Raw genomic sequence first — 25661 nt, 5'->3', positions numbered from 1 at the left:
ACCAAGGAGTGAGGAGAACGTTGTGGTACGCCCGACGTGAGCTGGGGGTGAGGCGGGTGTCAAAACCAGCTGTGCGAGACGTGGTCAGACGATGCCAGACGTGTGCCTCGATTGACCCGGCGCCGGAGCGCTGGCCCGGTGGGTCACTCGGAACAGAACGCACGTGGGATCGCCTGGCCATGGATGTCACCCACGTGCACGGCCACCCATACCTGACGCTGGTGGACTGCGGGCCGTCGAGGTACGCCATATGGCGACGGCTTCGCCGGGCAGGAGCTCTGGAGATTGTGAGTGAGCTGGAGAACGTGTTTCTAGAGCGTGGAGCCCCGGCGGAAATACTCACGGACAATGCGACAGAGTTCCGTGGCCGGGTCATGTTAGCGTTCGCGGCTCGCTGGGACGTATCCATCCGGTTCCGCGCTGCCTACGAGCCCGGCGGGAACGGCATCGTCGAGCGCCATCATCGTACCATCAAAGTGATGGTGGCCCGGCAGTCCTGCTCCGTTGCTGAAGCAGTCCATCGATACAACGTGACACCGAAGGATGGCAGTGACCCGGCCACAGCTCCAATCAACGGGGTGCTTCGACACCCTGGCCGAGACGTTGACGTGACGCCCCGCAGAACCTCAGACGAGCCTGGTGACGCCCTGCCGCTGAAGAAACCCGGTGTATACCAGGTAGGGGACAAGGTGTGGGTTCGGCGGCGGGGCGACCGATGTTTTGTAAAGTCAGACGAGGGTATTGTGACAGGCGTCGTTTCGGCCCAGACAATCGAAGTCGATAATGTCCCACGACATGTGCGAAACCTCCGACATCGGTTGACCGTCCCTGAATGTCCGAGGCCAGGGGCTCTGCGAGCGCCAACGGTGGAGTGGTCTGATGACAGCGAGTGTGATGGCGTGTGTGTGTCGCCAGCTCCGAGTGATGTGACGGAGTCGGACACGCGGCCGCCCAGCGTCGCTCAGTCCCCGGACCCCGATCCACCGACCGGGTCCGATGTGTCCGCAGACGAGAGTGAAACGTTCGTGCCTGCGACGCTGCGGCGTGGTACGCGTGTTCGAAGAGAGCCGGAAAGATATGGCGATGGTGTGCCAGAGGATGTAGTTGATGCGTTGATTGAATGACATGTAACATGTAGAGTAATGTGGTTCTTCAGAACCAGGGGGTGATGTAGCGTGACGCAAGGATGAATGTGAGCCGTATAAGTGTGAGTCAGCTTCAGCGTCGAGCTGTGAACCGGTGACCCAGCGTTGGTCATAGCCGCCGGCATCTGATGCCGGCAGGGCCGAGTTACACCCTGCAAGTAGCTGGGCCGGGCATGACGTATGGGAGCATGATTGGCTGGTTATGATGTGAGATATATGACGTATGACAGCGCGATTGGTTGGTGATGATGTGAGATGTGTGTCTGCGAGCTGTGGATGTGCCAGGAGGGGGATTGTGAGTTAGTTGGCTGGAAGGTGTAGAGGAGAGCAGAATAGATCTTCTTCTTGTGCTGGACGGTGACTTTTAAGTCAGTACGACAGCCCACCCTCTCGCTCGCTCCGTTAGTCGCCCCAAAAGGCGTTATACTGGTTTATATTGGAGATAATCTGCAGTTTGATGTGTATGCAGAAACCATCGTCCAACGGTCGATCGGACGCACATTTAATATGATCTGTCCACAATCCAGTCTGTCAGCAAATGGGAAGGAAGATAATTAGGTACGGAGAATCTGTCTCGTGGATAGGTCGGACGAAGGCACACGGTATTGTAGATGATTTGCTCCAGTGTTTATCAGATGTCAGATGGAGGCGGGTGCTCGCCACTCGGTATTAGAGACTGCCCGTGTGCGGTGGTCAGATGAGACCAGCAGATATCCGGATCAGGTGGAGGTAGGTACTCAGTATCAGAGGCGGCCGCCTCTGGCGGTCAGCGGCGGCTGCATTGATCGCTCTCTCTCTCTCAGCTGAGCACGAGGTCTGCCGGCGCTGAACGGTCGATCGCCGCGCTGGCGCCGGGCCCGCCGCCGGCCAGAGCCCCGCAGGTGCTGCCACCTGTCGGGCGCTGACCGACTCACCACCCGGCTCACAGCAGCGAGATGCTCGGAAAATTCCGCCCCGCAAAGTTCTAAATACGTAACATGGGTTGAAGTAAAAAAGTCAAAAGTGGTAGATTTCGTAAAATCAGGAAAACACCATTTCACATCAGGATCTGTGTTTATATGTAGTTCGATGAGGGAAGCCTTTCCAAAGCTTTATAACCTTTTTACACCGCAAGTTTTCACCTGAGACAAATGTGATACCTAAATGCCCTTGATCAAGTTGATCCAGCACAACAGATAGGAGTCTGTCTTCTTTGACGTCTATATCGTGTCTTAATCAAAAGATATATTCGACAGAAACGGCGACTATCCCCACATTGCCTGAAGTGCGCAAGCATCACCTGGCATTGAACTGAGCACAAGCATTGAATCGATGTCCTACAGCGCAGGAATTGACTCTCACTCGCGTACTCTCCAGTGTCCGCTCTCCAATGCACATACGACTGATTCTTCGGCTGACCCCAGCGTGTGGACGTTTATTGAGACGGCGTTCTCTCTTTTCGAGCAACGGTGCCGTAACAGCATGAGTCGCCGCCGGGCGGGCAGGTACCGCCAGCTTCAACAGCCAACGGTTGCTGTTGCGGTCGACGCTCACTGTTGATAATAGGTCCCGGTTACACCCCTAAGAGGACGCCGTTTTGATTGGCGCACGCGCCGCGCGAGACTGGCGGTACCAGGTCTCCGCGATTGGTGCTATAAGTGGAAATCTTGAAGAGAATACAGGAGAACGGAGACAAAGTTTGGCGCCCTTCCACTATCAGTGTTCGTGAAGATGTCGACTGTCGAGCATTGAGTTGTAATGTGACACTTATTTCATAAATATGCAAGATATTGCAACAAAAATTACCCGACGTTTCGTTTATTATAACTTTTTCAAGGACAATGAAAAATTTATTACCATAGAAAAGGTTACAATAAACGAGCCGTCGGTTAGGTGTTTTTGTTGCAATATCTTGCATATTTATGAAATGTCGATCATTGGCGTCTCCCTCCGAGACGGTGTGCTACTGCACCACCGGTCAATAGCGGCGGAATAATAGGAGGCAGAGGGGTCGTATATGGAAACGGAGACCAATCACATGAACATTGAGCTGGTTAGTGGTTTACCGTCAGTCACATAGTTCACATTGTAACCCACTCTCAAGGATTGCACGCAGCGTCATGGAAATTTGACGATAAAAGTCATTTAGTACCTGCCCACTAACGTGTGAAAAATAACTTGTGATCGGCACATTGAGCTCAGTGGAGCGAGAGCATCACATTGACATCTGTTTATCCTTTATTAGTTAGGCATTGAGTATACCTACATTAGATAACACTCCATGTTACGTTAACAGAAAGCCATTCATTACATATGAGAAGTAACCCATTGTATTTTGTGCTGGGATAACTCTGGATTGAATGTTTGTGCGTTCTTGTAATGAAAAACAGCTCCATATTGTGTCACTCCTTGCGTACAAAGTTTGCTGTTTTATCTATATTTTTTTTCATTCGTTCAATGCTAGTGATGAGGCTGAGCACCGTGCAATGTGTTTTTGGCGAGATTCAGGAGCAGTTGATCGATAGCACGTAATTGGAGAACCAGCAACATTCCCTGCAACGTTTAATACTGACAGGACAGCGCAACGGCATTGTAACAGCATCTAATAATCGCATTCAAACATGTATAACTATGATTCACATATGAACAGGTGGCACGCTCTGCTAAGAGATCAGGCGGCAAGAAATGTCCCGATATAGTCGGTAAGTTCAGAAACACTGTCAAGTGTCAGCCATCGAAGAAATGGCGTGTCTCCAGCTGTTGATAAATGGCAAATACCAAAGTGCGGTGTCGCCTTTCCGTAAGTCGGTTGCAGATTAAAAACATGGGAAATAGAGCGTCAAGCGGTGGCCTAAAATGGATATCTGGGGAGGGCTTTTAAAACGGGACAAGAAAAATAAACGGGTCTGGATGGGATTACTACTAAAAGCATGGCATTGTTGAAGAACGGGCGTATTAACTGCGCAAATATTGGAACATGTCTTAGGACAGCTCAACATTACGTAAATATGTATAGTCAGAAACTTCAAGGCCATGGAAAGCGTGCTCGTGCCCTGTGCTGTCCGCGAGGTGGAGCACTGTGTGCGTTCCTGTAGCTCGCCACTCACACAACACTGTAACGTCAACGATTCAACAGCCCACCGCGCCGCGGCGCACGGCTCCACCACGCAGCTCCCATTGAGCACCTCACAAAGTTCGTCACTGAGTCTGTTCATTGAGACAAGTTCCTGTCACTACTTCACACCACGGTATAAGTACACGACTGCCGCTGCTGTGCCGATATCTCAGAGTTCGCGACATGGCGGCAGACGCACGTCCCACACACACGAGTCTAGTGTAGGAAGTCGCACAGTACACCCCAGTGCCCGCAGACATCCAGCTGACAGCTAACGCTTTCACCTCGTTAGCTGTCTCGCGGCGGATGTCACTTCCACCAGCTGTGCGAACGGCCGTGCTCGGATGTCGGCTATTTTTCTAGCAGCCTCCGCTACCGACGCGAAAAAGACTGGCGGAGACGGCGTAGTGTGCTGCGCACCTCTTTGCGCATCCGAGTCGACGTGGCCAGCAGGATGACCGGGTGGATGAAGAACTCGGAGTAGACGATCATGTCGCAGATGAGGATGCCGATCGGAGGCAGGATCCAGCCGTGAAGGCCGATCACCAGCAGGGTCGGGATGTAAAGCACCAAGTGACTGAGCGTGACGAGAAACGAGGCCATGGCAGTGCGCTCCAGACCGCGGTAGTCGAGGATGTGCACACTGGCAGGGTTGTGGGAAGCGGCCACCTGTTTGCGACGCAAAAAGATGGCCACCAGCACGTAGCCGACGATGATGGTAAAGAGTGCGAGGCAGTAGATGACGAGGATGAAGATGAAAAACACCGACGGCAGGTCGGGGATACAGAGGATGATGGCTGGCTCGAAGAGGGCGTCGTAGTTGGTGGTGACAAACACGGCCACGCTGAAAGAGAAGAGCCAAGAGAGCATCACCACGAAACTGATGAATCGGATAGGGAACAGGGGATACTTTCCGATGGGCAGACACGACGCCAGCACGCGGTCGATCTTCAGCATGATGAACATGATGATGTGCTGCAGCCAGAGCAGCACGTTGATGATGCTGTTGAGGCTGCAGATGACCTCGCCGAAGGTCCATTCGCCCTGCATCGTGGTGATCAGCGGCACGGGCAGCACGCACAGCGCCCCGATCAAGTCTACGATGCACAGGTTTTTGATGAGGAGGAAGTGGACGGTTTTCAGCTTCAGGTCGTTGTGGTAGATGTTCTGGATGACGCAGATGTTGAGGATGACGGCCGCTGTGATGATGACGCAGATGCAGAGCGACTGCGCCGGCTTGTTCATGATCCACAGCTCGGGCTCGCCGTTCTGCTCGTGTCGTTTTGCTTCCTCCAGCATCTTCTCCACCTGCGAGCAGAGCAGGTGGAGCGTCACGGAGCGACTCAGATGGCTTCGGTTGAAACACGACAGCTTGTGGCAGAATGGTTGGCTGCTCGTCTTGTAGGTATTCACGTTATGTTTTCGCATACATACTATATATTTTTTGTTTTGCAAAAATACGGAAAATTATAGCAGTTCCTACAACAAATAAGGCACGCATATATGCCTTTACTCAAGGCTCTACCGGGCTCATGCATTTTATTTACCCTTTTAGGACTCTGTACCTAATACCCGGCGTAAACAATTATACCGGTACTGGAAGCAAACCCACTCTAGCTCTTTCTTTCTACATCTTCCCCCCTCTCGTTCCCCTACTCGCGTCTCACCCATTCGTCCAGCACGGAGGAGTAGTTGGAGAAGATGCTGAGCAGGCTGCGCCACGCCTCCAGGTCGGACTGGGGCCGGGCCTCTCGGGCGCGGGCGGCCGCCTCCGGCACTCCCCCGGCGATCGCCATCGGTCACCGGTGCTGACTGTCGTCGGTGGAGCGGCTCGGTGCGGCGCCTGGTGAACAGAGAGGTGCCGTCAGACGCGGCGGGACGGAACACAGACGAGGTGGCCGGTATCGGGACCTGGAAGAGGAAATAAATGTTGAGGGAACTGGGATGCTAATGGATGTGCATTTTGCTAAGAATAAGAAAATAAAGACATTGATCCTTGAGGAACCCTGTTGAATTAATGCGAGAGTGCCGCCGATTGCAGTTCAGTGTTTTCCGGTTCGGTCCGGTGGCTGCCTGTGCATTCGGACCCCGCCGTGCCGGGGTCAGCGTCTGACCCGCTGGCGGACGGTGACGTCACTGGCCGGTCGTCGAGCGCCACCTATTGATTCCGGGCCGGGCCGGGCCGGCCGAGGTTGGTTCGGCCCGGGCCGAGCCTCCGCCGGCGCCGCTCCGGACTCCGGACCGGGCGGTCGGCGGAGAGCGGAGCGGCGCCGGAGTCACGGACTGACGCGTACCGGATGCTGAACAGAGGGTTAGAGGGATTATGGATTGAAGGTGGGATTAGCTCACCGGCTATTGGACGTTGAATTGATTGGGCAGATGTGATTTGGTGCGAGCGGGTTTCCAGTGCTCCCTGGAGAATTTCTAGTGGTGATACCTAGGTGCCAGTTTCCAGTCACACTCTCATTCTTTACAAAAAAAATATTGCTTCTATATTGTTCAAAAACGATATAGGTACATAAATCGTGGCTGGTGGGCTTTCCTTTCATCCTTTAGGTAAGTATACCTTTTCCATCGTCAGTCAATTGAAGATCAATCACTTAAGTTCTATCTGCCTGCCTATAGTTACATGTTTGCACCGCAATGCGCTCAAGTGCTCATGTAAATTTGAGCCCCGCCTTATCTTCTTCCGTCGTCCATTATTATTTGCTTTATCTATAACTACCTAGTAAGTTTATCCCATGGTGACTGTAGTTATGGTAACGATGCACTTAACTGACGTCACTGGGCTGGTTGCCTTGGTAACGGTACACAAAAGAACCAATGACGTCACGGGGCTGCCCTGGAATCCATTATCCATATAAGTATCTATCTGCGACTGAGAGCCCGCTTGAGCGGTTAGAGGGCCTTCGATTGAGCGGATGCATGGGGACAAATCAGCCGCTACTGTGGAGAAAATCAGACGGCACTTCGCCAGAACAAAGTGCAGGACGAGCTTAGAGGCCGATTCATTTCCGATAGGAGGCGGAGTGGGCAGGGAGGGGAAATACGAAGAAGAGGAGGGGATAAAAGGTGACAAAAGACAGGCTCGCATTGCGCTCGGCTGGCTGATTGGGCTGCCAGCTAGTTGTGGCTTATATGCACCGTGGTTGTGGCAACTATAAAAAATGTAATTAACCCGTGAATGTGTGTGCGTTCTTGAAAGCCGGACCTTTATCTATTGGCAGTCTTCCTATTGTGCTGGGGCGGGGCATCACCTCCATGTGAATCATCATTCATCCTTAATCCCTATAGATAAAGCAGCTTGGTCGATGACCCAGCACCTTCATTTGGTGGAGAAATACAGTGGGATCATTTGGCCTGAGCTTTTTTACGAAAGTATCGTGTAAGTCATGCTGCTGCTGCTTGCTACGATGCTGTTTGTTATCTACACACGGTCTGGCCGAGTGGGGGGGGGGGTAATAGGACCTCTTTCACCGTTTTGCCCTTATTTTATAGGCTAGGGCTTCGTCGCGAAAAAATGTTGAGCATCGTTACTAGACGCAGCGCCTGTATAATAGGTCTGAGGTCAAACGGTAACTTCTGAGGCTAGGTAAAACACCTGAAGATCAGGGTCAAGTCAATGGTAAACAATGGTCGTATGACTCAACATGAAGTGTAGTACCTACCAAATACCAATGGTTTTCAACGCTGGCATCATCGTCTTCGTCGCACTAGGCCGCGTCAAATGGTATACTTTGTCTGACAAACTTTGATTCCGGTGTCGGTCTCAGGTCAAGGTCAGGTCAAAGTCTCTCAGTCAGGAAGTTGGTTGGGTAGGTCATTTTTCATACAGTTTTATGTTAGCAGGTTATAACACAGAGTTAGTTTATTCATCATCCTTCCAACGGGCCATACGGTATGCACATTTACAGGAAGGTACCCCTCCCCCCTGGGCTACGGCTAATGTGGGAGCCCACCCCACTCCTGCTGGTGACACAGCTGGGGACGACGCCCGCGGAACGGGCGGCACCGGGGATCGAACCCGGAACCTCCCGCACCGCGGGCTGACGCCTTACCAACTGCGCCACCAGGGCCGCGGTGCCACCAGTTGGTGCCTTTACCCGACTCGTCGGCTTAACCCTCGCCGGCCGAGGTGCCCCCCCCCCCCCCCGAATCGTGCTGAACTTCTGACATTGAGTTTGGGGTAAGACGGGCAACTATGGATCCAATGGGTCTGTATTTACGAGTACCTAATGGTGAAAATATTTTTGTTGCTGTAGGAAAAAAGAAGCATTTCTGTTAAGAATATGCTCGATTTCGATACTCACAGACATGCTAGCAATATTCCTTCGGCCACAGTTTATTCTCGAATAATGAATGTGAAAAACTGCTCTACAAGTTTTCTGAACTACGGCCATGGATAAGAGATACCTGGATGGGGCACTCTCGGCGGTACCCTTTGATCTACGCGTCACACCGCTGCGGCCGGCGGCCGCCTGGTGGCGGAACCCGGAACTAACAACGTACACGACCGCCGGGCGCCCGGGCCGGCTGAGAGCATTAGCGGCGGCCGTATCTTACGCTCCTCGCCGTTTCAAGCTGCGCTATTGGGGCCTTTGGATGGGTGGGTGGGTGTCAACGGGTAGTTAGCACGATGCTACACGTGTGCAATGTGCTCGATTTCATAAAAATCGTGGTCGCTTAGATACGTTAGCCCACTTAACGACGATCGAATCGCGGATTCCGCCCACAGTTTCTGCGCATGTTCGTCCTCTACATCCTCACAACCAACTCACCTCATCACTGATCACCCATATTTGTTCTGAGCTGATAGCCAGCCACCACACCCGGCTCCTTGGCGACTGGTGAGGGCACTAGGACAGTTCGAGTAGAACCATTTCCCTCCAGTGCTTGCATTACCGAGACATGCCGGTCTCGCCTGAAGCTCAGCTCCGCCTGTCGACGGTCGAATCGGCCCACTGTATGTAGGCCCCTATTCTCTTATTTAACGCCCCAAAGAATTATAATACACCAGAAGCTATACAGGAACCGACACACCCGCACATTAAGTTAGCAAATGCCATGAGTAAACAGAATGCTGAATGAGACGATTCTATTTGCAACAAAAACTCACCGACCTACAGCGCTCAGCATTAGCTTTCTTCAAAACAACAGCCCATCAAAACAACTCCCAAGGACGGACAAGTTCACAGACATCTAAAAAAACACTGATCAGTGCCCACTGCCCTCCAGTAACGGAGGCCATTGATGGAACAAGGGGCAAGTAGGGAAGTGGAGACGTATCGATACAAACATGACCAGTAGATCTCCACGCCTTAACGCATCAGGGTTGAGGTGTCCATTGGTCTTTATAAACATAAGTGATACACAAAACTACTTTCAATATCAAACATCCTAGCAATACATACATTATTGCCCAATGTCATCCCTAAGCATCAATCAAACAGTTAAATTAAGCAAACACTGGCATTTACAAACATTAACACTAAGGCACTGTATACAACACCCAATACACATACATGTTTAACACTCAAGGCACCACACAAGCATTGCCATCGCATGATCTTGCCCCAGCCCCAATCCCCATCCTTCCAGTCCAGTGCTCATAAACAGGCTGATCCAAAACCAATGGCTGGTAGCTGGTCAAACTGGAAAGTGGAAAAGGTACAAATGTGATTAGATGTAATAGGTGGATATTATGAAGAATCAACTCAATTTCAATGCATATTTATAAAAGAATAGTAATATTAATTGAGTTATATTATTAGAAAGTATTATAAGAACGAAATGTTCCTGAATACAAGATAGGTAGAAATACGAATGCACTTCCTTGTAATGTATATTTGATAAAATATTAATCATTTTATTTTTATAGGAGGAATTTAGCTTCTTACTAGACATAAATTTCCATTTTTCCTAAAAAAAAGGTATTAACTATTTATGATAAAATGATTGCAATCAAGAACTCCTTGAAGAAGCGTAAACTCGTAATGAAAAATTATTGGTAGGTGGAAGATAATAATTCTGTGACCATATTTTAATAGTATATTTATTATAAATCTTGTCAGTTAATGAAAAAAGGGTTTACAAATAAACTATTCAATCCGGACAGCACTTCAAGCTCAACATATAATACTTAACGCTGTGGAAGTACCTACTTTGATATGCAGCATTATAAGTCATTAGTGTTGTAACTTGTAGTTAAGGTCTGAAATGAATGTGGGGCTAAATAAGAATGCATTCCAGTATCTTTAAAATGTATTTATTTTGCATTATTCTTATAATAAGGCAAACTATTCCAAACCAATGTTAAAGCAGTGTAATCTGTGATGAACAATGTGCGCCATATTTGTAGTCACCACTTCAAAGGCCATTCTCCTATTACCACACATGAATATTCATTTAATTCTACATGCAATCGATTCTCGGAACGATTCTGAATAAAACCCACTACCTCACATCTACTTAGCCTACCGTCAGTGGCGGCGGAAGCAGGGGGGCAAGGGGGGCAGCTGCACCCTAAAGCTATGGAAAGGGGCGCCTCTAAAATCTGTAGAGAAGGCAGGAAGTTAACCCGCGAGTTGCTGGGGGGGGGGCGTTAAACGCCCCCACTTTTTCGCCGGGCCATAGCATAAAAACGGCGCGCCGCAGGCGCGCCAAATTTTGGGTACCTGTAGGGAATTGATTGAAGTTTATTGTGACAAAGTTTCAAAAAAATCGGTCGGAAATTTTTTGAGATATCGAGGTTTTAGTGACGTCATGATTTCTGAGTTTTCGACCAAAAACGGCATATGTTCAAAAAATCATATAAAATCACAGAATAGACATACAGACATGCCGTAAACGCCATTAGACTGCCAATACCATGAACAATCAAATGGCTATCTTCGATTATTGATTATCGTTCCGCATTTTCCAAAATCTTGAACTGAATCTTGGCAATTTCTCGTAAGTACTTCATGACCATGATACATGCATTTCTTAAATTGAACTTTTTGAGCCAAACACGTACACATATGATAAAATGAATGTCACCATCGTGTTCTACGCCCCAAATTACCCATAAAACATGTGTCACAGGCTGCGAATATCAGTTTTGATTTTCGGGGATATGTGCCTACCCGGTTGACCTGACCTTGACCCTGACCTATGCTTGACTGACCCCTACATGGAGCTGACACTCCTGTAGGCCTTATATGATGGATTGTGCACCGTTTTGACAGAGTTACTGACGAGAGGCGCTCATTGCGAAGTCCTGAAGTCCATGCTACTGAAAGCCCGATTTCAGGTGTTTGACCTGACCTTGACCCGACCTGTGACCTCAAAATTCAACTTTAAAGTACTCATCTGAAGCGTCTCGTCGCGTTCTTTCGTTTGCCGCCTCGTGCGTTTCGCTGCGCCTATTGGTTCTCGAGTTATCGGCTGGGGGCGTTTAACGCCCCCCCCCCCCCCAGCAAACGGTGGGTGGCGGAATACCCCAGCAACTGCCGGGTTAAGAGGTGCGGCAGCCATAAAGCTGAGCAGTGCGACACCGCAACTGATAAAGGCACTTGTGACACGAAGAGGGTGGCAATGACGTGGGAAAAGTATCTTTTGATATGCTGAAGAGTGGAGGGCATCCTTATCTGAAACAAAGGCAGATGCTGCCGACCCTGTCGAATATATTCTTGCCAGGCGATAAAGGCTAGGAGGGCGCAGCCACTCGAGAAGCGCGCCATGCGGAAGAGGGGCGCCTGCATGCGAAAGAGGGGCGCCTGTGTGTGGGACGAAAAAGAAACATTTATGGAGACGTCTTTGAAGGCGATAGCCTCCGAACGCCAACACGAACATATGAGAGCTTATAGCGTTGCAGGCTCCATGCGACAAAAAGGGGCGCCTGATGGCCGATATGCGAGAGGAAATTAGTTTGTGTAACATTTATTGGGGGCGGTTTGCCGTTTACAACATATGAATGTTAAGGGAGGTCCGAGATTGGGGCCTGTAAAATTGCACTGTCCGTATGGGCGGTTACACCCCTAGTGCTAGGGCCTATTTTGCGTTTTTTTTTTTTACTGGGGAGGTGATTATGACCAGGAATAGCACTCTGCAAACTTCTATGGGCGCCCGTATAGGGGCGAAACTGATTTTCCAGTGCAGGGACGGCCATCGGCATTGTGGGGCGGCATTCATTCCACTGGGGCGTCTGCCAGTGTTGAAGGGCGGTATTCATTTCAATGGGGCGCCCGTTGGTGTTGATGGGCGACATGTATCACCTGGGGCGCCTATCGGAGATTGGGGGCGGCATTAATTTCACTGAGGCGCCTATCGGCGTTGACGGGTGGTATTTATTCATCCGGGGCGTTTATCGGTGGTATAGGCCGGCATTCCCTTCACTGAGGTGCCTATCGTTGTTTTAACCCTCGCCCATGTAGGGGGGGGGGGGGTTGGTGCAACCCCCCCTGAGGTTTTTCTTAGCTACACGCCGAACCGTTTCAGATAGCTTGCTCAAATTTTCAGTACCCTTTGGGGCATCCTTTGCGCAACTTTTGGTATTTTTTTTTTGTCAAGGTAATGTCAGGTCACGGAGTTATGACGTCATAAAGAGAACAACTTCCGGCCAGATTTACGCTAAATTGGAGATTGCTTCACATTGCTATAAATGCCGATTGACCTGACACACTGATGGATTGTTTTAGAATCACAACTGGCTGATTTGACATTGGCACAATGTCCGTTGACATTTTGAAGGTTACTTAAGGTCAAGGTAAGGTCAGTGACCTCGGTTGACCTGTAATGACTTCTTGCACTTGTATGCCTTTTCGGGGTATTTTGATGCCCTGAATTCGAATTTGCTATCCATTTCAGGCATCGTCGATTGTTCCTTGTAGTTCATTTTGGGTCAGGGTCAGGTCAGTGACGTCACACGCCTGACGTGACCCAATGCACAAATGACCTTGCAGACTTCCGATGCTCCCAACGCATCATTTTTAGAGTTATGACATCGAAATACACACCAAACGATAGAGAATTGATCAAGGATCACGATAGTGAAGGTTTTAAGTCGATATCTCTTACCGTTGTGCCGCAATCGGCGCGGAAATCTGAAAAAGTTAGATTTTTCCGAAAATTTGACCTGTGACCGGTCATAAGTAGGTCAAATGTTGACCTAGGACCACAAAATATACCACCAATCGCGAGATCTCGTTGAGAGCAATCCGTTGGTCTTTTCCGCTAAGCTCTACGACGCTCCGTTTTCAAACGCCAGGGAGGGGTCGCACCAACCCCCCCCCCCCTGCATAGGCGAAGGTGGCAAAACACCGTTTACCTACGGGCGAGGGTTAAGGCGGCAGTAAATCCACTGGTGTCTGGGGCGCCTACCGGCGTCGAAAGGCGACATTCATAATTCATTTCACTGGGAGGCATATTGGTGTTGATGTGTAACATTCATTCTCCTGGGGCGCCCGGCAATGGTAAGGGGCGCCCAGCGGGAAGGGGCGCTTCAATATCGTTTGCACCCCTATCCTAGAATACCTTCCGCCGCCACTGCCTACCGTATCAAAGAGATATTCACCGATTTATGCTTCTTGCCAAAAAGGTGTTGTTTTCAGAGCATGGCGTTATTTCATCAATTATAGCTATTGGGACCAAACTTTTACCTTCACTGCATTCCTCACCTTTCAATATAAAATATGCCGCCCCAAATTCTTCTTTAAACACACGTAATCACACGTAAAAGCAAAATAATGATCGCCGCAAAGCACTCCGCCATTGAGTTTACAACAGGCGCCAAGGTCGCGGTCGTGTACGTTCCTCGCGCATGCGCATAACGGCCGTGTGACGCTAAAGTCGCCGGAGTGCCCCATCCAGTTATCTCTAATCCATGCTACGGCCTATATACGAGCATACGCCTTCTGCACTTCGGAATCTGCCTTTTCCGAAGCACTTGAGACCAACGAGCGACTGTATCAATGCGGCTAATCTCGGGCATTTGTTGCGAGCTGCGCTGGTCGGTGAAAGAAGCTGGCCGTCTTGTCCTACCCATGTGACCGTCTTACCCCACCCATAGGGTAAGACGGATTTTTGCAAGGTTTTGCAAAAATAGCTGTAGTTTATTTGTTAAATCAGCTCTACCTAAGTCTCATCTTCTGGCAACTGGAAGTAAAATGTCTAAAAAAGGTTTTCACTCAGTTTCCCGTTTCTATGATGTTTCTAACCGGCCGAAAAATGGCTCCAAAGTTAAGGTGCCCGTCTTACCCCACTTTCCCCTATCTTCGAGAGCTGTTATAACTCTTATATCTCGGATTTTTCCTAAGGGTCGCCTGAGGTCAGGTCGGTCACGTGACCTCACCATTATATGTAGTGAAGTCAACGGGAAAATATGGAAACTGTTAGTTTGGTGCTGGGAATGATCTACAACTATCTCAAGAACAAGGAATTGTGATTTTAGGCACCCCTTGCAAGGTCCGATGCTTCACTGACTTATGCATGGTTGACTTTGCGTGACGACACTTATGACATCACACAGGTCATATGAGTTTTTGGCCAACTCCCGATCAAATTGAATTAGTGAGTTGAGAAAGTCACCAATGGACTTTGGAAGACCTGCCGAGTCCAATGACATGCTCTATGACCTCCTTCGACCAACTTCGTGACCTGAAGGGCTCTGACCTGACCTTGACCCGAGGTCAACACCTTGAGTTGACCTCATCCGAACAAAACGTATACCATTCGACGCGCCTGAGCATGGAGAATACGATTGTGTCAAAATCGCGGCTCTGCGACCATTTTTGGCAAGTTATTTACAAAAACAAACGAACCCGTGCCTTGGGTCACTTGACCTGACTTTAGAGGTCACCGGTTGGCCTGAAACTCTAACATCGGGTGATCGGGTACCAATCGCTGCGTGTCGTAACGGCACGCACGCCCGTTTGTTCCCGCGAGCCTCTAGGTCCATTGGGAGTGAAATTGCGAGGGGGTCGTACCGACTCGGCCAACATACCAACCTACGCACCGGCTTGGCCAAAGGTCGGATGTACCAATGTATGTAATATGATAGAAAACCAAAGGTCCGGCGAGGGTAAATTAGATTGCGAGTTTGTAAAAGAAATCTGACGACATCAAATGACTTAAGTGACATGATAAATGTATGACGTCATGCAAGGTCTAAATTGTAAATAAAAAGAACAAATAAAAGATGAAAATAAATGAACAAGAAAATACGACCTCACGTGCATGAGGTAGTAGTAAAGCAGCGCTGACGAAAACCAGCGCTGAATAAGCAGTTTCCGTGTTTCCCCTGCTGAGTTATAATGAAAAGGTTACGTGGCATACCTGACACGTGATCTGGTGCTTGACAGGTGACTGTCATGGAAACAATTTGTAGGGATTCAGAAGCTTTCTATTTACTGAAAGTTTCTTTCAAGATTCCCTGGCACTGAGAGTTTCAAGTTGCGACATTTACATGGATCATGCAGAGGTCTAGAACTTGCGAGTATATGACTTAAGTCGGTGACCTGACCTGACCCATGAATGCGATTTTAGGCAATTGCTCATGACAAGATGCTGGCACAAAATCGCTAGCTTCGTTTAACCCGCGAGTTGCTGGGGGGAAGGGGGCGTTAAACGCCCCCCCCCCTTTTTTTCGCCGCGCTATAGCATAACAACAGCGCGAATTGATTGAAGTATATTGTGACAAAGTTTTTAAAAAAAAATCTGTCGATTTTTTTTTAGATATCGAGGTGTTAGTGACGTCGTGTTTTTTTAGTTTTCGACCAAAAACGGCATATGTTCCAAAAATCATATAAAATTACAGAATAGACATACAGACATGCCGTAAACGCCATTAGACTGCCAATACCATGGAAAATCAAATGGCTATCTTCGATTTTTCATTATCTTTTCGCATTTTCCAAAATCTTGAACTGAATCTTGGCATTTTCTCGTGACTACTTCACGACCATGATACATGCATTTCTTAAATTGAACTTTTTGAACTAAAGACGTACACCTATGATGAAATGAAATTGAATGTTACCATCGTGTTCTACGCCCAAAATTACCCATAAAACATATGTCACAGGCTGCAAATATCAGTTTAGATTTTCGGGAATATGTGCCTACCTGGTTGATCTGACCTTGACCCTGACCTATGCTTGACTGACCCCTTCATGGATCTGACACTCTTGTAGGCCTTATATGAAGGATTGTGCACCGTTTTGACAGAGTTTATGACGAGAGGCGCCCATTGCGAGGTTCCGAAGTCCATGCTACTGAAAGCCCGATTTCAGGTGTTTGACCTGACCTTGACCCGACCTGTGACCTCAAAATTCAATTTTAATACTCATCTGAAGCGTCTCGTCGCGTTCTTTTGTTTGCCGCCTCGTGCGTTTCTCTGCGCCTATTTATCGGCTGGGGGCGTTTAACGCCCCCTCAGCAAACGGCGGGTGGCGAAATACCCCAGCGGCCCAGCAACTGCCGGGTTAAATTCTCATTTGCGAACTGGATGCATCAATACGATACATTGAAACGCTATTGGTACCGTGGTCGTTTCCGCTGAACAGGTGCAGCAACCTGCTGTAAAAGGTATAATAATCGAGCAGAAACGTCATGCACATATAATCTGATCCTGTGGAAGCCCAGCACAGACATTGAATTAATGATTTATTGGCTGGCCACAAATGTAATTTCTGCTCTAGTTCCAAATTGTATGACGTTAGTCGGCAACATCTTGATGCTCTTTTGAGGCGAAATGAGCTTCATTTCAGCGTTTCGCTGTGGGAGATCTGGAGAGCTCGTCGTGTTCTCGCTGTGTAAGGTCACATTCTGACATTTGGAACGGTACCGCACCGTGACTGCGCCACGTCACGGTTCCACCACTCGTCTGTATTTTGTGACTGGCCGCGGCACGGTTCCGCCACTCGTCTGTATTTTGTGACTGGCCGCGGCACGGAACGGCACCGAACGAGGAATGACCGGAGAACAGGCGTGCGGACCGGCGGCGGACGGCATGTGCGGCGCCCGGCGGACACTGCGCGCCATGGGGCGGTAGCTCCAAAAATCCGTTGTCAAAGTAGACTTTTGGCCCTGTGCAAAGCCATAGACAACAGTAGACACCTCGTTCTACCTGAAGCATTTTAGGCTGACTACTCGCCAGCGTAGTTTCGCCCGATTTTAAAACGAACAGTAGACGCATTGTCCTGATCAAATCCGTGCCCGACAAAATACACGTCCTCCTACTGAAATCATTGTAGGGCTATCAGAAGGCACGTCGCCTTTCCCAATCCATGGTCAAGGAAAACGCCTCTCCCTGTCTGAATCCGTGACTAGCGCCTGTCCGCATCGCCAGCTCGCGGTCCCCAGCGGCCACTCGGCCCGCGCGCTCCTGGGAGTGGCCCGGCACGCAGACAGTGCACGGAGGTTACGGCAACCAAAGCGGGCCGGCCGGTGACATAATGGTTCATATAACTCTGGTCGTTTTACGACCTTCAGCTCCGAGCAGAAGTGGTCGTAATACCATCAGGGGTGTGCCGGCAGACAGCAGGGACACAGACACCGCGCCCACTGACACCGCCCTGCAGATTTGCGTGTCCCACTCAATGGCCGTAGAGCTGTGATGGAAAGGTTCTGCCCATTGCGTCCGCTCGCATGGACATTAGCATAAGCGCCACCGTTATCGACGTGAGGCCATGTCAGACGCGACCTCTGAGTTGGGTGAACAGACGGACACTGCGCTACCGGCGATGGTGCGCACAATTACTGCCAGTTAACCGCGGCGCCTGTCGACTTCATTGGACTGGTGCACGAAGGGAGATCTGCCGTGCAGCCACGACAGGTGACCTGCAGTGAACCCCGAGTGCTAGAGCCTACAGGAAGATAGGAGCAAAGAGAGGCAGCTGAATTGCAGCGAGAAAAGAAAATATTCAGAAGACCTGCAGCAAAGTGAGAGGAGACCTTCAGGAAACGAATGGATGAGAATCACGGTCACGAGGCTACACAGGGAAAATGTTTGGAAACGTTCTCGAGTATGAAATTCTTACCTGTTTTGTGAAAGTTATCATGCAGTACTCTTTCGTTTCTTACAATTTTCTCCTTAATATTGGCATATGGTTTTCCATTTTAATTTTATCTGGCCGCCGCCAATGCATCTATCAATACCTAAGTAAAAGGCGTTTCTAAGCGTTTAAATGGTAACTTTTAAGACAGCTTGAAAAGTTTTAGACGCGGTTTTGATGAGTGCTTAGCTAATTAATTGGTGTAAACATCCCTTCATCACAATCTCGCTAAAGAATAAGCTCGTATAAAACTGATTTCATCCCTTTCATTAAATGCGACGTGACATTGGATTAGAATGTTGAACTTTCGGATACCTAGACATGTTCACTTCAAGCCGGGCATCCTTTCACCACTCACCTGATCACATAGCGTGTGTCCTATCGACGATATGCAGGTTCCATTGTGCCAGAGAGGGGGTGCTCCTCGGAGAGCTGTCACTGATGGACCTCAAGTCCAGCACTTTCTAAGCGGCGCCATGGTCTGATAATCGAGCGTGATAACTTGCGCGCTACCACGCCTTCGTCACGAATGACATTTATGAAACGTTATGGTGATGTTATCTATTGCCCGTTTTCTTCAAGCACCTGGTTTACACTGACTTGATCAGAACCGTTTTAATCATAAAGCCATTTAAAGCCAGCTTTAAGTCCAAGCTGAAATTCAACACCGCTGAAACTCGAACCATAGAACCCTCTCCCAATCAATCCAGTCAGCACTGCTCCCCCTGTGTCCGTTTCACACCAGGGCGTTCCACAGTCCACGGCGCTCCGGCCGCCGAGACTGCGGCCGCCGGTGCGCCGCCCGCCGATCAATCGCCGCCGCCGACGGAGCCGACGCGCGTCGGTGGCGACGCAGTGACGTCACGCACCGTCGGACCATCTCGGCCAGAGGAGGCGTCTGCGGACGAGACCGGGGAACGGGGCGGACAGAGTGGGACGGTGCCGAGTGGTCCTGGGGGGAGGGGTTGGGGGGGGGGGGTGCTCAGGCTGCGGAGGTGGGACCGATTAGACGGAAATACTGCGCGGCTCTTCCTGTGACATCCTGGATCTGGATAACCACGATGATCACGAACAAATGTAGGCTGATCGCGGCACGGGGTCGTAATTGTCACCAGCTGCAGACGTCTCGACTGCAGACGCTGCTATTTATAGAGAAGTCTGTCCCGACGTATTATTGGTAAAAAGTAGAGGTCCTGTTTCATGTTTAGGTATCATAAAATAACAACAACAATTAAAGCAATAATCCAATTAGATCGTGAACATTTCGAGTCATGAGCAGAACAAACGAACAACATCACAACACAGAACAAACGACGATCAACCTAGCACTATGTCGTAGCTGTGAACAGACTTGGGCGATCATCTGGCATTAGTCGATAACATCATACGTAAACACACAGGTCATTAGTTGACTGCGCAGTAGCGCGTTTCGCGGCGGACCATTCGTCTGTCGGCAAATACGCCCGGTCGTGTGTACTCGGTGGGCCACTAACTACAATGCGCCGCCGCTGGTCGTGGGGCGGTGCTCCGACCGAAGCAGCACTATCCGTCACCGCTATGGGCGCCACGGTGGGCGGAGGTAGACGCAGGGCATCGGTCACCGTGTGCTGTGGTGTGCGAGGGAGCCGGAACGTATCGCATTATTGAGAGGTTGTATGTGTGATGAGGGGTAAACACATTCGAGGATGAATGAATATCGATGCTGCTTATCAGGCTGTATTCTTTTCCGTAAAGCGCGTGTGATGGAAAAGTCCATGCCTATTTGTTCGTTGATAAAAGTTATTAAAACATCTTACATACGCAATTGCAATTAAATCGTAATTGTAAAGTAGCTGCGTTGTACGAGGATGCAAAAAGAACGCTTTTATTTGCTTTTTTGTGCCATTTCTCATTCTTAAAGTGCTGGTTTGATTTCCAAAGTAGATAGTCGGACGCGTCTAAACGTTAACAGTTTATGCGTAGTATTTTTTATGTGAGGAAAGCTCCTTTCTAAGGACATTTTTTGTTTTTTTGCTAAATGAGAGAGAAGCTAAAAACGCTTAGCTGTGGTCAATAATTGGAACGGTGATCCTGTCAAAATGCAATGAGGGCGAAGAATAGCGATACGAACGTCACAAGATGGGCGTAATAATTAATCATTCATTCATTCATTTATTTCAAGAATACAAAGCCGAACGAACCAATAAGTGATATGATAAAATGGTGACAGTCTTATAGATATTGAGAAAGAATAACATGACATCAGTATGCGAGTGAAATGTAAAGGTCGTGTCGATTCAATGATGACATGGAACGCAAACAAACTGATGACCGCTGCGTTAACAATGCGGCGGAGTTCTCCGACTGTGACGTAGCCAGGGGTGTGGCTGAGGGTGCGGTCACGGGTGCGGTCGGACGGACAAACGACCGTTGCATCAGCGGCCGTCTTCAGCCGCGGCTGCGTCTCCTCTCCGCGCCGACTGATACAGGCTGTATCACAATCATAAGGACCGCCGCCGTGCCCCCCCCCCCCTCCCATGCCTAGACTATCACACCGAGTGGAGAGGGTCGTGGGGGGAGGGGTGCCGAGGTTGCCTCAGGCCTCTCCGTCTGTGAGGTGGTATCTGCGTTGAGCAGAGGCCTTCCCAGACAGCCGTGAGGCCGACAGCGGGTGGCCGCGTGCGCTGCGACTCCGGTCTTGGTGTGAACTGTCAGGTCACTGACCCGTGATTGAGACTGCCGGTGACCAGCCCCGTGGTGTGACCGGGCCGATACTGACTGGCCGTGACTGCTACCTACTGCCAGCGAGATCAGCTTTCAGGGTAGGCTAGCCTCGGGGTAGTGGATAGTGGGTTTGCCACAGGCCGGATAATATCAAAATTTTGTGTATATGACTGTGAATTAAGTACGAACTCTTATTTAATATGTTTCGTAATAATTAAGGGGTACAAACAATCATAGGCATATAAACAAGGCAGAACTTAGGCAGCAGTTAGTCTTAGAGACTCGCAGCTTTTACAGATAGGTACGTGCATGAGTGTTAATATCCTGTCCATCATAATGAGAACCCATTCCTTGTTACGCAATAGGTCCGTCTGTAGACCTACCGCTCCATAGATGTCGCGCCGTCGTGTCAGCCTGTCATTCAGGAACCGGAACCGCATCGCTGGCGTGCTGAGCAGTCCAGAGTCGCAGTACCCGCCGCCTATTTTTCTGTCTGACCACGACAACCGGACACACCCTTTTTTCCAAAAACACGGGTCAACAACACTGACTGTCGCACAATTTGAACTATCGTGATCTCTATTTTACAAATATGGCATGTTACGTGATGTGGCCCATTGTGATAGTTTTATTAAATTCTTGCTCGTACACGACATAGTCCCATACAATGCGAGCAACTTCGAGAGCGCACTGGTATAACCTATGCCGATGGGCTCACGACATTTGTAGCATACCTATACGTTTCACCTTTATGAAACTAGGACCCTTTATGAAATTGCTAGGACCCACAACCACCCGTTCGTCCATTCGGACAAAATTTCTTTTGAAAACTCAAATTACTGATAGGTTTGCTCATGCATTACGAGTTGCGTGTACTATGGCCAGTGAAGCACACTGCAAGAGCTGATAATCCGAAGTGGTGACAACGGCTCGATGCATACACCCACGAGTACCAAGTGGCACGTATACCAACTGATTGCCACCCGCCCGACTGTCACTGGCGATATCAAAGATAAGGGGCCCGGAATTCCACCTACACCCCCCGTTCAGACTCGGTGGCGCTGTAAGCTGCAGCACCTACACCGCTTTTCAGTGTCGCTGCATCGAACTATTGCGTCACGCCGTGTAGATCGAAATATAAGACCCGCCGTTCATCACGCCAACACGTTGTCCGCTTTGCATCCGCTCACTACCAGCTTTGTCCGGCTACTACATACTCTCATCAGCACCTGCTTACGAAGCCAGAGATCGACTCGATTGGACGTAACATTCTCAGAAGACATTCTTCTGCAGCTGAGACGAGCGATACGGCAGCCGCGCTGGCTAATTCGACGAACCTGCGCTGGAATTCGGGATAGGTGGTGCAGGTTAGTCCACTGACGCTGGGTTGAGGTACTGAGCTGGAACATTGGAGCTGGACTGGCTCATCTTTGTGGTGCGGAAGCCGGCGAGAGAGCTCTTTGGGGCCGACAACAATGGCTGAAACGACCGCAAATTGAAATTGAATCAAAGCAATACACATTTAACGGACCGAATGTCGTACCCCATAGTCATATAAACTATAAAGTATAACGGGTTTGTACCTAAAATATTTGCTGTCTAGCTCCATTAAATTTGACTGTAGCTATATTGAGCTATTCCGCAATCCAGGGGCATGAATCATTATAAACCAGAGTCATGTTTATGCATTTCTGCATCATTCCGATGAATCCATAAGCTGGCACTTCCATCAAGGAGTCTGAGGTCTCGGTCTGCAGTAGTTCCCCAAGCCAGTAATCTGACCACCACTTCTGACCGCGGGCCGGTCCCGTCAGAGACGAATCGCTGTGATCGGAGCAACTCGAACTCGGGCCATCACCCCCTTTCCGATAAATTCAATTGCCACCGCCTATCTTGACTGAGCTAACATTCTTAACCACTTGGTAACCCCCCAGTGGATCCATGACGAAGATTCGAAATTCAAAAATATCTGCGTCATCATGTTCACGGTCGACTCCTTTTACCGACCGTTGAGCAGTCAAGTGTTTGGTTTGTACCGAGCCGTGTGCCCGACTGCTCGCTCCTCGAGCACTCCTACACTGAGCTGTCTACGGCGGAGACGTGTGCGGCGCGGCGGGGACATGTGCGGTGCGGCGGCGGCGGTGACGGCGCAGACGAGCGGCATCACGCCAGAGCGGACAGCAGGCGCGCTATCGGGGCCTCGCCACCTTTTGTCCTGTCGCCTCCGGTCAGCGCTCGTCTCATCGGCACGGGCGGGGCGCCGCGGCGTGGCTGCCTATCGCGCTTATCGCGGGGCCTCATCGGTCGGCCGACACCCACGTCCGACCCGGGGACCTTGAGGAGACGCCTCCCGTATACCGGCACCTTAGATTTTGTTGATTTTCAGGAACTGCCTACGAGCTGTGGAAATTAGTGCATCAAATTGCATTATGTTTAAGTGATATTCGAAGGGCATTAAAATTAAATTTAGTTTTAGACAATGACCATACCTCTGGGTCAAACAATTATCATTTGTAGGTATAGGTAGGCATAGGGTCTGGTATACCTACAGAGCATGCAGAATTTCTGGATTCCCGACCGATTCTATAGATATGGTTCCACTCCATGGCAGCTTCAGTGGACACTTTCGCATTTATATTGGACCAGTGAAACTTGAATAGCGCTCAAACGAGCAGACCATAACCAGCTGTAATAGAAGAGAGCATGTGACATTGATCACATTAGTTGACATCGGACAGAACCACCCTAACTAGTTTGACTCCAACTGAGGTTGGACAGATCACAGAACTCGGATAGTTTTGTCTGCCCTCCGTGCAAAAACTAACAGAAGCTGAGATTAGACATGGACCCACCCGATTCCGCCCAGCGCCACCCCAGCGCAGTGCCGCCAGCCGTTCACGTGCTCAATTTACAGCCGCATGGAACACTTGGCAACAGTCGTAAAGCCCATTGAAAGCCCTGTGCAGGAGCGTCATCTTCTTTAATCACTTGAGAACAATGGCTCGCGCTGGGAAGTAACTCGTCACCGCACCGATTGCGGCCACTCCTCGGTGCTCGTTAGACGTCACGTCCACCGAGTCATTGGCTCCCTTCTGACCTCGCCACTTCTCCCAGCTCGTTCTTCAGCCCATGACACGCGGCCACCGGCGCTGCGGCTGTTGCCCGAGGCCAATGACGTCACAAACACGTCATATAATGACGTCAGAGCAGTGGCGGCATCAGTCGTGATTCGCAGTAGCCGGCAATATCAGCGCACAGCGGAGGGTCCGCTGGCGCCGCCTCGTCAGCCTCAACGAACTCTCATGGGTACAGATGGTAGTTTGATGGGCGGCGCGCGAGCTGCGTTGGCCGGTCGGGCTCCCACTGCGAGCTCCCAGTGCTGCGGCGGTCGGGTCGGTGGGGGTCGAGTCCGACCGAGGGCCTTTTCCGGTGAGGGGTGGGACGGGGCCAGCGGCGACCCTCACACCTGGGACACGCGTCGTAGACCGTTCAGAGTTCACGGAGGTGAGTGGATCGTCGAATTACTGGCGCAGGCGACCTCTCTCTGCTGATGATGAGCTTTGCATTTCGCAAATTACCGGACCCTCTGATTCTCTGAGGCTGTTCGCTAAGCTTGTATAATGATAGGTAACCTATGTATAGGTATTAGGTATGCGATGTGAAGTAAACGCTGCAAAGGACCGACCACTGCCGGCGTGAGGTGCCCTGGAATGACTGACCATTTGGCGACACTCCTAGGGGTGGTGGAAAATATCTTTGTCCTGCTGCGGCCACGGACGGCCAGCGCAACAACGAAACTAAAACATCGCAGTCTGTAAGATTGTGTTCAAGTTAATGACCTATGGCCAGATGTGGTATTACAGGAGCTCGAGAGACTCCAATGTTTTCTCCAAACTCGCTGGCATTGGTGTGGATTCGCCCAGAGATCACCGCGAGACACGACCTATGCGTCCAGCTGCCACCACTCCTGTAGGTGATATTTTACCTATCATGCTTCCTTGTGTCGCCCTCCCTCTGTCGTTCACTCTCAGCAAAATGTGGGCCAAGGCCACCAGGAGCTCAGACGGACCACTGAGGTGCGCCGGTGCCGGCATCTGTTCGGAGTGTGAGGGAAGGCGAGGCTGGCATTGTTCTTATCTTAGATGTTTTATTGTTTTTTTTGTGGACAACTACAGCTTCAGCTTTCTGCAGCTTCGACTTAAAGCTTTTAACATGCACGTTTCCAGACATTAATATGTAGTTCATATCGGCTTCATGACTCTTCAAAACTTCGAGTGGTGGGTAAAATATTAAAAAGGGGCTAAAATTAGGTTGGGGTAATCAGCAGTGTGATGTGAGCCCGAGAAATGTTCATCCTTCCGCTCAACCCTCCAGCTGCCCGTCTGTCCGTCCGTCCGTCCGTCCGTTCGTCTTTTCGTCTGTTACGGTCTGTCTGTCCGTCTAGCCGTCTAGCTTCCCGCGCATATGCCCGTCTATCTTGTCATCTGTCCGCCCATCCGCTCGTTCGTCCATCAGTACATCGTCTATCCATCCGTCCATCCATCATCCGTCAACGGTTTTATCCGTCCGTCCATCCGTCTGTCCGTCGAGTCTACCATCTGGCCTCATGGTGCTTCTTCTATGGCTAGATCATTACATAGATGGTTTACGGCTTACCAGCAAGCAGGATTTGCGTCATAAGCGGAT

The 25661-nt window shown here is 50.0% G+C and overlaps 2 protein-coding genes across 2 annotated transcripts in view; one reads left to right on the top strand and one right to left on the bottom strand.

Moving 5' to 3' along the window:
- Nucleotides 1-3095: 3095 nt before the first annotated feature.
- On the bottom strand, nucleotides 3096-19069 carry LOC122368171 (trace amine-associated receptor 13c-like). The gene is made up of 3 exons (XM_043341864.1): nucleotides 18631-19069; nucleotides 5907-6082; nucleotides 3096-5547 (listed from the first exon to the last, which is right to left on the bottom strand). The coding sequence occupies exons 2-3, from the start codon at nucleotides 6033-6035 to the stop codon at nucleotides 4612-4614; spliced, it is 1065 nt and encodes a 354-aa protein (XP_043197799.1). The 5' UTR covers nucleotides 6036-6082; nucleotides 18631-19069; the 3' UTR covers nucleotides 3096-4611.
- A 1829-nt stretch (nucleotides 19070-20898) lies between these two features.
- Nucleotides 20899-25661, top strand: part of LOC122368170 (carcinine transporter-like) — a 38936-nt gene continuing 34173 nt past the window's right edge. Inside the window, exon 1 of the mRNA XM_043341863.1 lies at nucleotides 20899-21073. The gene's annotated coding sequence lies outside the window, so the exon portion shown is untranslated. The remainder of the gene's footprint in view (nucleotides 21074-25661) is intronic.

Source organism: Amphibalanus amphitrite, unplaced genomic scaffold (genome assembly GCF_019059575.1).
Source record: "Amphibalanus amphitrite isolate SeventyFive unplaced genomic scaffold, NRLGWU_Aamphi_draft 000929F_arrow, whole genome shotgun sequence".
NCBI classification, from domain to species: domain Eukaryota; kingdom Metazoa; phylum Arthropoda; class Thecostraca; order Balanomorpha; family Balanidae; genus Amphibalanus; species Amphibalanus amphitrite.
This window is presented reverse-complemented; position numbering and strand designations above follow the sequence as displayed.

Excerpts from the sequence above, each read along its gene's own strand:
- LOC122368171 (XM_043341864.1), bottom strand. The coding sequence starts at position 6,035 with ATGGCGATCGCCGGGGGAGTGCCGGAGGCGGCCGCCCGCGCCCGAGAG. Across the intron at positions 5,548-5,906 it reads CCTCCGTGCTGGACGAATGG|GTGGAGAAGATGCTGGAGGA; the intron begins GTGAGACGCGAG and ends CTCTGCTCGCAG.